This window comes from Ursus americanus, chromosome 3, assembly GCF_024610735.1.
Source record: "Ursus americanus isolate L20-20 chromosome 3, mUrsAme1.1.p, whole genome shotgun sequence".
Lineage (NCBI taxonomy): Eukaryota > Metazoa > Chordata > Mammalia > Carnivora > Ursidae > Ursus > Ursus americanus.
In genome coordinates, this window is record NC_142129.1 from 89,047,107 (window position 1) to 89,063,287 (window position 16,181).

Here is a 16,181-nt window from a genome sequence, read left to right on the forward strand (position 1 = left end):
TTAATGAGAAACTAGTGATATAAGAAAATAGAAATAATGAACCTTATTTGAATCTTCATTCGACCAAACCAACAGTAAAAAGACATTTTTGGACACAATATCAATTTTGAAAGTTTGAATATGGACTGAGTATTGTAATATTGAATATTAGATGATAGTAAACATCATTAAGCAATTAATAGTATTAAGTAGGAATGTAACTGGCTTTTATAATGTAAGAAAATGTCCTATATTCTTTTAATGCACACTGAAATGTTTCGGGGTAAAAGAACATGACATCGGATTTCCTTTAGAATACTCTCCAAGAAAGCAAAATCTGGTACTGCGTGTGGTTGCTGGGGCTGGATGGTAGTTACAGAGGTTCCTGGTACTCTGTGGTGTATTCTGGAATTTTCCCTAATAAAAGTAACAAAAGAGAATGATGTGTCTCTTAGCAAAGCACCAAATTTGAAGAATAAAAAACTTTTCAAGTAGTTATGCACATGAAGCTGGTCACCTACAAATTTTTTTCTCCTCTGATAAATTAAACAGCAGGAAATCATGGAGACATGTCTGTAAGGTTGCAGAAAACTTAATGTAACCTGAAACCCCTTTACCCAACCAGGAATTAATTTACAATTAAGGCTATGGAGGAAATGCTGTTAAATATGCACTCGCTCACGATTGTAATAACCTAAAATTCCGGTTTGGAAAAAGAACCCAGTCTGCTTCAAGATTAATCAGTCAGGAATCTATGAATGGGGAATTTGTGTTACGGGAGAACTGGCGAAAAGCATGAGTCCAGTCAATCATGAGATAATTCGAAATAATTTGATAATTACTTTTAAAAAACATGATGTAGTTTTGAAAATTAATGATAGAAGAGCCCAATGTTCTTTACTATCCCCTTGGCTGTTTTCCTTTATAGTATTTATCGTAATTATTTATAAGTTTATTGCATTAAGATCTGATTCCAATCATGAGTCTATAACCTGGTTAAGGGCAGGGGCCGCTTTTTAAAAGTGTTTAATTTTCGTCACAGTGGGCTCCCAACATGATAGGAATTTAAGAATTTTTTGAATAAATAATTAAATAATAATTTGCAATTATTCATTAAGGCAAAATCCCCAAAGATGACTATAATATCTTAGAGTTGGGGAAGTTTCACCCTTTAACAGCCTTATTGAGGTATAATTGAAACACAACAAACTGCCATATTGAAAGTGTACAATTTGATACATGTTGACATATGAACCATGATTGTATCCCATGCAACAATCACCATAATCAAGGTAGTGAACATATCCATCATTCCCAAACGTTTTTTGGGCACCCATTTAATTCCTCCTTGCTCTTCCTCATTCTGTTCCCTGCCCCACGTGCAGGTCAAAAGTTATCGAGTAGCACATTTTAAATATGGCAGTTTGTTGGGTATCAATTATACCCTTATCTGCTCTCTGTTGCTATACACTAGTTTGCATTTTCTAGAATTTTATATATCCAATTATACAGTATGATTTTTTGTACTCTTTTTAATTTTTTTTGGCCTGGCATCTTCTACTCAGGGTAATTATTTTGAGATTTATTCATGCTGTCATGTATATCAACAGTTCATTTCTTTTTTATTCCTCAGGTAGCATTTCATTGTATGGATAGACACAACTTATCTATTCATCTATCGATGAACCTTTGGATTGTTTTCAGTTTTGGGTTACTACAAATAAAGTGCTGTGAACATTTGTGTATAAGTCATAGAATGGACATATGCTTTCATTTTTCATAGATAAACACCCAGGAGTGGACAGGCTGCACCATGTGATAGATCTGTTTTTAACTTAAAAAGTTAAAGCTATCCAAACTTTTATAAAGTGTTTGTTCCATTTTATATTCCTGCCAGTAACGTAGGGGAGTTCCAGGTCCTCCACATCTTTGCCTTTACTTGGTATGGTTCCAGCCATTCCAGCTGGGAGGGTGGTAGTATCTCATTGTGGCTTCAATTTGTATCTCCCTAGTGAATCATGGACATCTTCTCATGCCTTTATTGGCCACCTGTAGATATTCTTTGCTGGAATGTCTGTTCAAATCTCTTGCCCTTTTTATTATTGAGTTTTTCTGAGTTTTGAGAGTGATTCATATATTCTGGATGCACGTGCTTTATCCGATGTGGGACTTTGCTGATTTTTTCTCCCATTCTGTTGTTTGTCTTTTCATTCTCTTTACAGTGCCTTTTGAGAAAAGTGGTGTTTTTAATTTTAATGAAGTCCAGTTTATCATGTTGATCTTTTTTTGAACTGTGTTTTTGGTTTCATATTAAGAAATCTTTGCCTAATCCGAGATCGCAGAGGTTTTTCTTCTATTTCTACCAAGTACCTTATAGTTTCAGGTTCAACATTAGGTGTCCAATCTCACTTCGAGTCACATTTTGCATATTGCGTAAGGTACGGCTCAAAATTCATTTATTTTTTACGTGGGGCTATCCAGGTGTTCCAGCACCATGTGTTGAGACTACCCTATGAATTGCTTTTGCATTTTTATGAAAATTCAGTTGTCCATATATATGTGAGTCTATTTCTGGACTCTCTAATCTGTTCCATTCATCTCTTTGCCTGTCTTGATGCCAGTACTACAGCGCACTGTTTTGATGATAAGTCTCAGTGTCAGCTAATGTTGGTCCTCCAACTTTTTCTTCTCGTTCAAAGTTGTTTTGGTTCTTCCAGATACTTTGCCATTCATATGAGTTTTAGAGTCAGTTTGCCAATTGCTACAAGAAATTCTGCTCTGGTTTTGGTGGTTACTACATTGACTCTATAGATCAATTTTAGAAGAACTGATTTCTTGAAAATAGGAGCATAATAAATCTCTCATTTATTTAGGTCTTTAACTTCTCTCAAGCAATGTTGGATAGTTTTCAGGGTACAGGTCTTTTACGTCTTTTGCCAGATTTATCCCTACAGAATTTCCTATTTGAACTCTATTGTTTCTTAATTTCAATTTCTGATGGCTTCTTGCTAGTAGTATCTAGAATTGTAGTTCATTACTGTACATTGCTCTTAAATCTGGCAACCTTTCTAACCTCACTTACCAGTTCTAGTAGCTTATTATGAGTAGATTTCATTAGCTTTTCCACATCAAGTTTTTTTTAAGATTTTTTAAAAAATTTATTTATTCGAGAGAGAGAGAGAGAGAGAGAGAGAGAGCACGAGCAGGGGGAGGGGGCAGGGGGAGAGAGAGAAGTAGGCTCCCCCCTGAGCAGGGAGCCTGACGTGGGACTTGATCCCAGATCCTGGGATCATGACCTGAGCCAAAAACAGACGCTTAACCAACTAAGCCACCCAGGAGCCCCCCCCCCCAATCAAATTTTAAAATGATAGCTTTAATACAATAGTAGTATAAACATGCTAATTTTCCTTATCTTTCATGGGAATGGGAGGAGACTACAGATAACTATTCTGAGCCCCTTTTCTGTAAACAAAGAGGGAAAATGGGGGTGATACCTGAAAGAGATTCTGAGGGCAGGTGCTTTAAGAGATAATCTAGTATGTTCTTTATGCTGACGGGAATAATCTGTTGGAGACAGGAATTTTGCTAATGCAGGAGAGAGAGGGGACAACTATAAGGACAAAATCCTAGAGTAATTGAGAGGAAATGAGATCTTGTGCAAAGTGGCAGGGTTCTTACTCAGAAGCAAGGACAGGTCAACCACTGACCGTAGCATAAGGGAACGGACAGCATTTGGTAGAAATGCACATGGATTGGCAGGTTCGGTAGCAGCAATGGGTGGACGTTCCCTCCCTCTGCAGCTTTGTTGAAAGCAGAAGGAAGGTCATCACAGAGAGGAAGCAGGGGCCCAGGATTGCTGCAGGTTTAAGGAGGGGGAAGAAAATGTGGAATTGTCACTTGGAAAGTGAAAAGGAACTTGACCGGGAAAATGCAGTCAGACCGCAGGCAGCACCGAAGGCCCCTTTGAGGTAAATGTGCTTGAAGTTAGACCAGTGGGCACGACTCTGTGTTCTCTCCTCTTACATTCTTCCGTGAGTGTGCAAGAGCAGAGTACAGGAAGCATTGTATTGAACGTGGGCTGGGTTTTGCTGGAGTATGACCGGTGAGGGGGAGGTGAGATTGTGCTCAAGGCGTTGTCCTCTCTGCTCACTAGCAGTAGGGGTCTTGGGTTCAGATGGACAGTCAAACCCGTGAGAACCAATGAGCTTCACTTGGGTTTAAGAAAGAACAAGTGATGGGCAACACAGCATGCAGAGTGATAGCACAGAAGACATGTGTGACTCCTCTATGACCGCCCTGATCTCCCGGTCATTCCGCACTTGAGAGGTACCAACTCACCAGACAACATCGGCTCGGGGAAGCCATGGGCTCGGGATCTCCCCAGCTTTTCTACCTAGCTGGCCATGAAGCCCCCTCAGGAGCAAGCTCTCAAATTACAGCTCCCAAGTGCTTGATCTGGTGCCTAGTCCTCGACCAGATTTCCATTCTTCAATCTGGAGTAAGGTGAACTCCTAATAATTCCTTGCGTTAAAGTTGCAAGTGAACTCAACCACTGGTCAAATTCTCTGTCCGTGAGGCTAGAGGGACACTCACAGAACAAGCTGGTAATCCTTTCCTTCCAACAAGAAAATGATTGTAATTATGAACCATGAAATTTAAGCTTCTTAAGGAGGGAATGACATCAAGGATAATAAAGGTCAGTGGCTTTGGGTCCCAGTGGGGTCGAAGAAATGATAGAACTGAGGTGAGTTCAAAATCCCTGGAGCATGGCACGTGACTGGGGTAAGTGGAATTGAGACTGCAGGCGTGCAGTTGTTGGTGGGCTCTGGGTATGACGCGGAGCAGGTGGCTGACATGGGGTGGGGACAAGAACTCTGTGGATGAGCAGCTCAAGGGTTAAAGTACTGGAAGGGTCATCTACTGGTGAGTAAACAGTACAGATTAAAGTAGATTAAAATGCTACTTTTTTGACTATTTGGGCTTGGCAGCTTCTTCTAGAAACACCTCAAGAAGACTGCCAGTATGATGGGTATTTAACAAGATTTATCATTTTGTTTTTTTTGTCTTTAGAATAATCTGTTCTTTTAAGTGTGCTTTTTTTGTGTTTTAAGCTACATTCTCATCTTATTGTCAGATGAACTTTCCTCTTCACCCTGGGCCCAGTCAAAGGCTACTTTTCATTGGACTCTCTCTTGCTTTCCGCATTCTTTCTTCTGGTAAATCCCACCATTGCTGGCTCCTGAGTGTCCCCACCAACAGCATCTGCAAATGTGAATTCATCCACTAATGTGATGCGTGAAACAAAACAAGCACTTTGCAGGGTTTTATGGATGCGCTTCTCATTTCTATTTCTATTTATGTCCTCAAATTTCTGTATTCTGAATGTGTAATTACAAGTATCTGCACACTACCTCCGTTCTTCTCTGTGCCAAGATGACCACTCGTTCTTTGTATGTTGTTTTATAACTTACAAGTGTTCTTTCTCATTTAGGAACAGTGTTTCCAAAAACCAACACCGTCCCTTAAACTCCAAGTCATATGCATTATATCCTGAGTGAGGAAAGAAAGAAAGTGAAGAGGGAATAACGATGTGTAAGAATGTCCCATTATTCCAGGCACTGGAACAGGCATTTATGAACGCTGTCTTTTAAAACTCTGTACAACTAGGGCACCTGGGGGGCTCAATCGGTTAAGTGGCCAGCTCTTGATTTCGGCTCAGGATGTGATCTCAGGGTCCTGGGGTTGGGCCCCAGGTCCAGCTCTGCTCTCACCATGGATTCTCTCTCTCCCTTCCCCTCTGCCCCTCCTGTTACATGCCTACACGCATGTGCACGCTCTCTTTCTCTCAAACACATAAATGAATCTTTAAAAAAATAAATAAATGAAACTCCATAGAACCATCAGGCCAGCTGAAGTCAGCCTGTCCTTTGACATGTAGATAAAATTGATGCAAACCTCCCTTATGCATTGCTCGGGGAGTCATGGAACAGCAGTGAATTCTCAGGGGTTGTTATAGTAGACTTTTTTTTATTGCCCCTCTTTCCACCCAGCATTCATTCTCCTTTTCCTACAACTCCTGATTGCTGTTTGTAGATTCACACATGTTCAGGGCTCCTGATTCTGTCTCCAGCAGAAGATCCCCCACAGTGGTCATACCTCCTGGGTGAAGCCATCCAGTGTGTTCTGCCACCAAGAGCAGGGTGTGTAACCGAGTTTGGTCTAATCAGAGAAAACCTCTGGACTTTGGTTTGGATATCTGAAACAAAAGGCCTCTCCCCTCTTCCAGAAGATGTGGCTAATGGTGTGGTATGAGGGCTGAAGTAGTTAGAGCCGTTGTTATCCTGAGGGGAAGCCGTCTGAGCCAAAGGGATGCTCAGGTTGGAACGGAGTCGAGAGACTCATGGAGAGACGAAGCTCTACTGACACCTATAAACCGTGGATCAAGCCAGACCTGCAGCTTACCCACTTCTGTACTTTCCAGTTTGGTGAGCCAGCAAATTCCCTTTGTTATTCAAGAAAGCCAGCGTCTAGTTTTGCATTTCTTGCATGATAACAGATCGTAGTTTACCTGCTGTCACTCATTCAAGCTCTGCGTGAACTCATGACAACTCATGTCCCATGGCTCTTCTGTCTGCTTGTGCCTGACTCAGATGTGGCATTAAGCTCTTCCTTCTCCCGAAAAAAATATCTCTCACACAAGGGTTTGTGTGTGTAGCAGAGTTTGCTGCAGGTTTGGGAATCAGAGCATACAGAGTGCGGGAAAACCGGCAGTGGCAACAACATATTAAAAAAATATTGAACGTTAGCTATTCTTGCTCGTAAGAGTCTCTCTGATTCACCTCGTGGGGTATGGTGGGGAATTTCTCACCCACTCCCAGGTTCTCAAGCTCCTTGCTCTTCCTTTCTGTTCTTCTTGACCTATAATTTAATTTTATTTAGCTCTTTGTTACCTTGTCTTCTTCCACCTTGCCCTTAGACATTCCTGGCTAAGCAGTTCATCAAATATTTTCCTGGAGAAATAAAATTCCCTCCCTAAAAGGGTAATCCTTTTAGAATTTGGAATAGTGTGGCTAGGTGATTATGCAATTATTATACACATCAGGTTGTTTCGTGAGTGTCATCTTTTCTTTTTTTTTGGTCCTAGTACTTCAACTATAATTTTATAATCAAACGGATGTTTCAGAATCATAGATCGTATTTTTTATGTTCTGTGTGGATTTGTCTATCTGACTGGGGATTTGACAGATACAAAATGTTGTAACTGGAAAGGGTATTGCAAGCCCAACCCCTTTGCTCAGGCACAATCCCGTAAAGGCGCTAGTGGTGGAAACGTGAGAGGAACCAGACAGTTGCTCCTTTGGGCTCTGCTTTGCCAAGGTCAATAGCACTAGGGACACTCCTGAATTACTGAACGTAGGTTTGATACTGGTCACACATTCGATTTGGTGTAAAGCTTTTAAAGACTCTACTTTAATGATTTTTACAACACTCCCGTCCAAGAGGTATTGCATATCTCAGTTTACCCATATATAAAAGTATTGTTTTGGGTGGGTTCATCGCTAAGAAACTTAGCATTCATAAAAGTCAAAATACTGCAATCAGTGTCCTCATTTGTAAAATCAAGATAAAAAATTATCTGAAACGAAACGTGTTTATATATATATATGTGTGTATATATATGTGTGTGTGCATATATATATATATATAGTGTGTCTGTGTGTGTATGAAGTGCTTACGATAGTATGTGGCATATAGTTAATACTCTAGTATGTCTGCATTTCTCAAACTTTTTGGTCTTAGGATCTCTTTACACTATTATAAAATTATTTAGCACCCCAAAATGCTTCTGTGTTGTGGGTTGAATCTATCAATATTTACTACATTAGAAATAAAAACCCAGGAGCTTTTAATAATATTTATGAAGTCATTTAAAGTAGTTATATAATAACATAATTTTTAAATGAAAGATAACCATATTTTTCCCCAAACAAAATAACGAGTTAAGAAAAGTGACAGTGTTTTACATTTTTGCAAATCTGGGTAGTGTCTGGCTTACTAGAAGATGCTTGGAACCATACCTGCTTCTGCACTCAATCTGCTCCGAAATCACACATCAGGAAGCTTCGGGAAAGTCTGTTGTACTCTCCTCAGAAACTGGGAATGGAAAGGAAAATCTCATTTTACCATTATTTTGAACACGCTCTGACCTCGTGGACCTTCTCAAGGGGCCTCAGGAACCTTCGGGAGTCCTCAGTTACACTGTACCTTGAGAACCACTCCTATATTTCCTGTTCTTATGGTTACGATTATTGATGTTAATGATGATGACAGAGGAAAAAAAAAAAACCCAGGATAGAAATTAATGTTCCAAAGTTAGAGCTGTGAGTTGCGAAGTTCTCTTCATTAAGAGCACCTGGCAGCATGCAGCCACTCATTCAGAAACGCTAGTCTTTAAAAGACAGGCACACGTTTAGGTCAAAGTGCTGTCAACCTATTGAGATGAGGAATAAAAAGACAGTGGTATTTAGCTTTTTCAGGCATGTGGAGCTATAGCCATGAAATAAAGAGGAAAAAGTCTCCCTGGCGTACTGTAAGGAGAGAGGCTGCGTCTGTACCGCCGTGGAGAGTTTTCATGAGAAGTTACGTGTTAGCATTTGGGCTCAGGCGTCAACACTGCGGACCATACAGTCAAACCCAGGAGCATTTCAAAGCCTTTTTCCAAGGATGTGCAGGCAGAAAAAATATATCCTGGAAGAACAAAATGCCTAACTGTAACCAAAGCACTTCATGAAAGGGGCAAATGGAAATTAAGGGACAATGGGCTACTCGCGCCGGCTTTTTCTGTTTGCAGCCAGGATGTGGTCTCCTGGTAGAAAAGATGACGAAGTCTGAGGTGTGATCATGCATTAGTATGTTCACAGGCTGTCCTTGCCCGGAGTCAACAGGCTCTTGGACTCTCAGCTAGTCATTTGAAAGGTAAAACCGTGTTGCTGTGTCTCAGGGGAAAAGCAGCACTCCCAATTCATGTGGTAAATACTACATAACAGGTCCTGAAGGTCAAGAGCACCTGGCTCAGCACTGCCAAGCCGCTCCTAAATCTGTAGTCCTGGGTCACAGTGTGCCTCCTCCCACTCTTCTCCTTTAAAAATAATCATTCTGCTTTGGGTCCTTTTCCTGTGCTCAATTTCCCTGGAAATACGAAAGTAACAACAACAAAATATCCCACGGTACAGATTAGTTATAGCTGCTCAAGGGCCGTTGGAGGTAAAATCTGTCTCCTGTTGCTTAAGGAAACTAACTGATGGCAGTTGAAAAGACCGTTCCAGAGAAATGATCTACATAACTTGAAAGTATAGGCAAAAATGTGGGATTGAGGGCAGTGGGAAGAGAGAAAGCAACGGATCATTCCAGAAACGAATAGCACCCAGTGAAGTCCCAGGGGGAAAAAAAAAAAGACCACGAAGAGAGAGGGCAGGAGACATGTGGAACAGTTGCAAATTGAAGACTGTAAGAAGCAGAGCCACCGAGAAGACTTGACTGTATTCTATGCCCCCTGTACTGTCTCCTGTCCACCTGTCCATTCCGTTCCTACATCAGCCTTGAAGTCATGTGACAGCCACGTGGTGGGCATACTCTAGAGAACGCTCTGCCATGATTCATATTTTAGGAAGAAGGCTGAAGCCTTGAGGACATGTAAGAAGAATGGGGGGGGTGGAAGATCTGGGGTAAAATATAAACAAACGAGCTGGAGGAAGGGTGAGAATCATCTTTTCCAGACCAGCGAGCAGAAGAATGAAAAGCAAAGAGTAGTAGAGAAATGAGAAAATAAAACTGGAACAAAGGAATGAACAATATACCACGAGAAAGAACAGATTTTAACAGAGAAAAAGAACAGGAGTATAGAATTGAAGTAACCCCATGTGTTGTGATAGCATGAGTGGAAATGTATGAAGTCCAATTGGAGTCAACTCCTCTTGGTGACTTTTGTGGAACCTTCTGTCCTTTTGGTTCTTGGGGCCATGACGTGGCACTCAGCTACATCTCTTCTCACCTTAAGCATTGCCAAGGATTTCTTGAATGACAGAGATGACCAACATCTCCGCTGTCTCTTGGTTCCCTGCATAGCATTGGTCTCTCAGGATCCTTTGCTGTTTGATGGTTAAGAAATTAAGGGCATTCTATACTGAGAAGCTGGGGGCTTGGTCTGATTTGTGATGACCTGTTGCTTCTTAAATTCAAAATCATCAGCTGTTGAGAAAGGGCAGGTGTGTCTAAGCTGTGAGGCAAGGAGAGAGCCTTGAAGGGTTGGGAAAAGCACCATTTTGTGGAAATTTGGTGATGGGAAGGGCTAATATTTCACTTCATCAATTTTCCTTGCTAGATTCTATTATGCAAGTAGGAGTAAAAATTAGTAGAAACACTTCTTTCGCTTCTCCATTGGTTTTTCATTGCTCTAACCTTAGACGTGGCTGCCACCCACACTGATGGAGAAACAGGAGCTTTTGTGATGTTATTTCCTTTGCCCTAAATAGAAGATTCTCTTTGTTTATATCACAGTCAAAATCCTTACACTCATCTTTCTCCATTCCCTAGCAGAATTCATCTTTCCTGGCCCTCTAGAGTCCTCCCATATGGGAAAATAATTAACATTTCCTGGGGAACTTACAAAGTATAACTCAATAGCTCTTACAAAATGTATCTCCCCAAATTCTTTTTTTTTTTTTAAAGATTTTATTTATTTATTTGACAGAGAGAGAGAGACAGCCAGCAGGAGAGGGAACACAAGCAGGGGGAGTGGGAGAGGGTGAAGCAGGCTCATAGCGGAAGAGCCCGATGTGGGGCTCGATCCCAGAATGCCGGGATCACGCCCTGAGCCGAAGGCAGATGCTTAACAACCGAGCCACCCAGGCACCCCACCTCCCCAAATTCTGACAGCACCATTGAGGAGTTAGAAGATGAGAAACTCGGGGCCCCTGGATGGCTGAGTTGGTTAGGCAGCTGCCCTGAGCTTAGGTCATGATCCCAGCGTCCTGGGATTGAGTCCTGCATCGGGTTCCCTGCTCAGTGGCAAGTCGGCTTCTCCCTCCCCCTGCTCTTGTGCTCTTGCTTGCTCTCTCTGTCCCTTTCAAATAAATCAATAAAATCTTAAAAAAAAAAAAAAAAAAAAGATGAGAAACTCAGGACTCAAAGAAGTTGCCAGTTTCCCGAGGCTACACCTAGTCAGAGGTAAGGGATAAAGAGGATCCGAACCCAAGCCTATATATCATGGTACCTAAAAATAATCTTTCACCAGAGAAAATCGAACAATCCTTTCAGATAAATCTTTCATGCATTCGGTTTATTTTTTAAAAGCAATCTATGCCGAATATGCCATTTATATGTGTCTGTGTTTCCTGCTAGATTATGAACCTTTGAATGTCAGGAAATGGGTCTTGTTCAAGTCTCTGTATTACCCGGAAAGCCTGTCAGGAGATCTTACTCACAATACATATATCAGCTGTTAGCTGGGTAATTCAAAACTACCTTTGTGTTTCTATCTGTACATCCTTCTTGCCCTTGCCATGCTAGACCCAGAAACCAGTCCCTCTAGTTTATTTTAAGGACAGGGGCTTAGGGTCCAGGCCAAACTTTCACGCTGGAGGAGATGCCTTAATTCATGCCATCTGAAGACTTTTCATTATGAGGACTGGTTCTAGGAGAATGCTTCTGGTCATCCATTTTACCTAGGTTTCCTGGTAAGAAGATTTTAGTCAACTGGAAAACCCCAGAACCACCAACTCATTTCAAAGCAGTCTAATGCAAGGGTCAAGAACCTTGATTTTCCCTCAGAGGAACCTTCCTGGCTACTCTCTCGTCATGGGCAAGTTGTTTTACCTCTTAGACTCCTAGATTTTTTTGTCCAAAAAAGGGGGGATCATCATTCTTACTCTGAGGATTGCAGTGAAAATAAGTCTCAAACCAAAATGATGATTCCTATTGGCCTTCCTCAACCTGGTCTTCCTCCTATCCCCTAGCTCAGCGAGTGGCATCACTAGCTGCGTGCTTGTGCAAACCAGAAAGACACCTCCGTCTCCTTCAAGTTCCCCAGTCAACCAGCCACCAGGCTCTGTGAGTGATACCTCTTATCTTGAACCTGTTTCCTGCACCACTGGCACCCCCCCCCCCCATAGCTAGATGTGCTCACCAAATTCACTTTGATTACCCACCCCCCCAACGCACACTCCTAACTTTTCACCATATAGCCAGAGACATCTTTCAAAAATTTAAGTGTGAGGGGCGTCTGAGTGGTTCAGTGGGTTAAGCGTCTGCCTTTGGCTTAGGTCACGATCTCAGGAGCCCCTCCCCCGCCATGGGGCTCCCTGCTCAGCAGGGAGTCCGCTTCTCTCTCTGCCCTTCCCCCCTGCTCATGGGCCCTCTCTCTCTCTCTCTCTCAAATAAATAAAATGTTTTTAAAAAATTTAAGGGTGAGACTACATGCTTATTCTGAGGCTTCACAGTGTTCCTAGCTAAGGTAAAGAATCTTCCATACAATCTAAGAGGCAGGGTGCGCTCTGGTCTTTGCCTCCAGCCTTGACCTCTGTGCTTTCTTTGAGCTCCTCCAAGTAGCCATACATCTCCCCCACCTTTTGCACATTCCTTTTGTGGAGAACGTTTATCCCCCACAACCCTTTCCCCCTTTACTCCTATCATTTTCCAATTCTAGTTTATTTCAAGTCAATTGCTTGGGCAAGTTTTGCTAATTTGCCTTCGCTCACGTACACACCCAACGCTAGGTCAATTCCTTTGATGTCGGTTCTCAGGTTACTCTTTTTCTTTCCTCCATGGCTTTAAGAACGGTTTAACATTTTACATTTCTGTGATTATTCCACAAATACCAGTCCAAACTACTCCAATATAAGACCCCTGAGGAACTACGTCAGTATTGCAGTACCTCCAATGTTTCATACAGCATCTAGCAGGTAGTATAGTCTCCATAAATATTTGTTGAATGAGTCTGTACTTTATATATGGTAGCCGTTACTCTGAAGCTTACCTGACTCCCGAGTTTCTTATGAAAAGTTCCATCCTCGGATTCAGAGCAAGTTCAAATCATGGTCCCGTTCATCTGGAGCAGTTATCTTCCTGTGTGTCTCGTCCTTAAAATGGGAATAACTGTACCTGCCTTACTGAGTTGTTAGGAGGATTTAGTGAGCTAATGTAATGTCAAGTGTCTGACATCGTGCCTGGCTCGGGTCTCCAGCCGTGTGGACTAGCTAATGACCGTAATTAACACAGGCCAGATGGTCATGTAAATAACCTGCGTGCAGGCAAACAGTTGTCCCTTTGCCGACCCGGAGCACCATAATTTGGAGGGCGAAGCTTCCCGGGGTCTTCGGCCTCAGCCTGCAATCTGCCCCCTGCATGACCCTCCCCGGGGAGGCGCCCAGGAAGCCAAGATCTCTGCGGGAGGTGAAGCGTGCAGCCGACCCCTGGCGGCGCTCCCGAGGCTGCGGGGCCGCGGCTCAGCCCCAGGCTGGGCTCCCGCTTGGGCACCGGCGGCGGGTGCGGGGCTCCCGGAGGGCGGCGCCGCAGGGGCGCGAGAGGTCGGGAGCGCGGTGCAGGCCGCTCGGCGCGCCCCTCCTCCCAACTTTCCCTGGTCCCGCCGCTCTCGGCGTCTCTCCGGGGTGCGCCCGCGCGGGGTCCGGGGAGGCCACGCCAGCAGCGATAGCATCGTCCCCCGCCCCCCCAACGAGTCCACAGGCTTCGAGCAAGTTTGGCCCGGCCCTCGCCGCTGCCCACGGCTGCCGGGGCCCCGGCTGTCCCGGCTCGGCGGCCCCTGCCTCGCCTCCCCGGCCCCGGGGCGGCCGCAGAAACCCCCGGGTAGGCTGTGCCTCCAGGAGCACGGACCGACCGGGTTTCCGCACGAGCTGTGCATTTTAATCATGTTAGGAGGACCTTTCTAGTCGTCAGGTCCCAGGAGGGTTACCCCGTTGGTGCACGGCTTCGTTTTGTTTGGGGATCCGACGTGTGTGTGTGTGTGTGTGTGTGTGTGTGTGTGTGTGTGTGTGTGTGTGTCTATTTTATGGGGCAACTCTTAATGAGAAGTCTATGAGACTTCAACCCTGCGTTCTTTCCTCCTAAAACTGCCTTTAGGAATGTTGGGGAAAAAACGTTTTTCTTACTTGAAGTTCCTTTTAATTAATTTTTGAGCGATGACATAATACAATGCTACAATACACGTATGGTATCTAGTCTGTATTAAACGTTCCTCAAAACCTCTACCTCTCAAGCTTGACGTTAGTTTTGAACCTTGAAAAAGCGCCCCCATTTTAATGCCACAAAGTTTTCCTGGAAAATTTTTTTGACAGGTCGGGAAGAGTATGCCAACCGATGAACTTAAGTTTAAAAAGCGGACACAGGCAAACGTTAATAACTTCGCAAAGCCACCAAACTAATAGTTACTATTCGTGGCTTTGCGTTCCAAAGGGCAACTTGGCAATGTCTGTCAGGTTGGGTAGGAAATCAGGTTGTGAGCTCAATCCTGAAAGGGTTAAAAAAGCTCATAGTGATATTCATGTCACCCTTATAATAGCTGACCCATAATCCACCAACAATCTATCCTCAAGTGTGTGGGATCAAATAGCTTAAATTAAATGAAAAAAAAGTTGAAATCTTGGTCATCACCTTACATCAGTTTAGCTGAGCAGCAAGTAAATCATTTCCTAACCTTTTAGAAAATGAAAAGTTTAGTGGCTACTATTTACACGCTTTGAATATTTTATATTTGCGTGGTCATCACAGTTTACACAAATGATTGTATATACCCACTTCCGATCAACAAATATCAGGGTATCTGTGTTATGTGACGGTTAACATTTCCAGCTTTTCTGTGAAGGTGACGTTATATAAAACTGCAAAGATTACTGCATCTTGTCCAAAGGTCATTTAGAGAATCTGAAAATAAAATCATTAGGGACAGCTTCGCAGAAGTAGGGTGATGACTTATAATTGAAGAGAATTTACGTGGTGGCATAGAAATCAAAGCCTCAATTATCACAGGAAATAGTTAATCTTGTTTTGGTTTTTGTTTTAAACACAGGTTTCTAGAGCATTAAAAAAAAGATCCTCAGAGGTTTGTTAAACCTTTAGCGGAAGATTACAGCCAATGTTTTGTCTTTGGTGAATAGCTGTTTGTCTCACTTTATTTACTTGGTATTGGATATTTGTCAATGTCATTTCATATCTACAGAAAATTCTTACGCTCTATGGAGGTAGTGAATGTGTGTGTGCGTGTCTGCCGGAGGTCACATGACAGTTTCATCCTATTTGGTGGAGCAGCTTGACTTTTTTTCCCCTTGCTTTTGGTGATGGTTGTGAGTGCAGAAGTTGATTGACAGATGCATGCCAGAAACCCCCATTCTCCTTTTCAAAGACAACATATGATGGATTGCGATCTCTCAGCCCAGCAGGATACGGGGACCATGCAAGCTGTAATTGGTCAGGTATGGAGTCAGCCATTTCTCAACTCCCCTTTTTTTCCACAAGGGTCTCACCATATGATTCACATAATTCATATTTACAGTACCATCTTTCTATCTGTATCTCCAGCGACCTGCCAGCGTAGGGCTGAAAGTGCGAGAGGCAAAAGGCACCCAGTAAATCTAGCCAGGGAACCTCAGCCTCAAACTTCCACGCGAGGCTTCACCACAAAAATTAAAACAACAACAGGAAAAAAAAAATCCAAGGACAGATCTAATTTATAATTGGGCCTGGATGTTTAAAAAAAAAAATCTATGTTTCAGAATTTATTTTCTGTCGAGATGGTGAGCTCTGGAAGAAAGTGTGAGGAGAGAATAAAGTGCTATGTTTCCTAGGTAGTAGTTAAAATTGTTGTGTTCCATATTTTTATTTGGGCTGTATGCTCTCTCTGTCTCCCTCTCCCTCTCCGTTTGGAAAATGGAAATATAGCAATACACGTGCCTTTACTTCTAACCCAGATAATGTGTGATTGAGCCTGGTAAATGTAGTAGTGGTCTTGGCTCTGCAGAGGGGCACGCAGCAAATTAAACACTGCCGCACTCTGAAAGGTCCAGGTGGTCTGCTCGGCTTCCTAATGCAATCCAGCACCAGAGCTTTAATAAACAGCTCTATTTAGTTCCTCCTCCCTGGATCCAGGGAGGTGAACTGGTCTGGGGCTGCTGTGATGAAATGCCACAAGAATC

The 16,181-nt window shown here is 42.9% G+C and overlaps 1 protein-coding gene across 1 annotated transcript in view; it reads left to right on the forward strand.

The window, feature by feature from the left end:
- The first annotated feature begins 15,356 nt into the window (after positions 1-15,356).
- Positions 15,357-16,181, forward strand: part of POU6F2 (POU class 6 homeobox 2) — a 453,995-nt gene continuing 453,170 nt past the window's right edge. The window contains exon 1 of the mRNA XM_045793668.2: positions 15,357-15,461. Coding sequence (XP_045649624.2) covers positions 15,357-15,461 — 105 coding nt within the window. The remainder of the gene's footprint in view (positions 15,462-16,181) is intronic.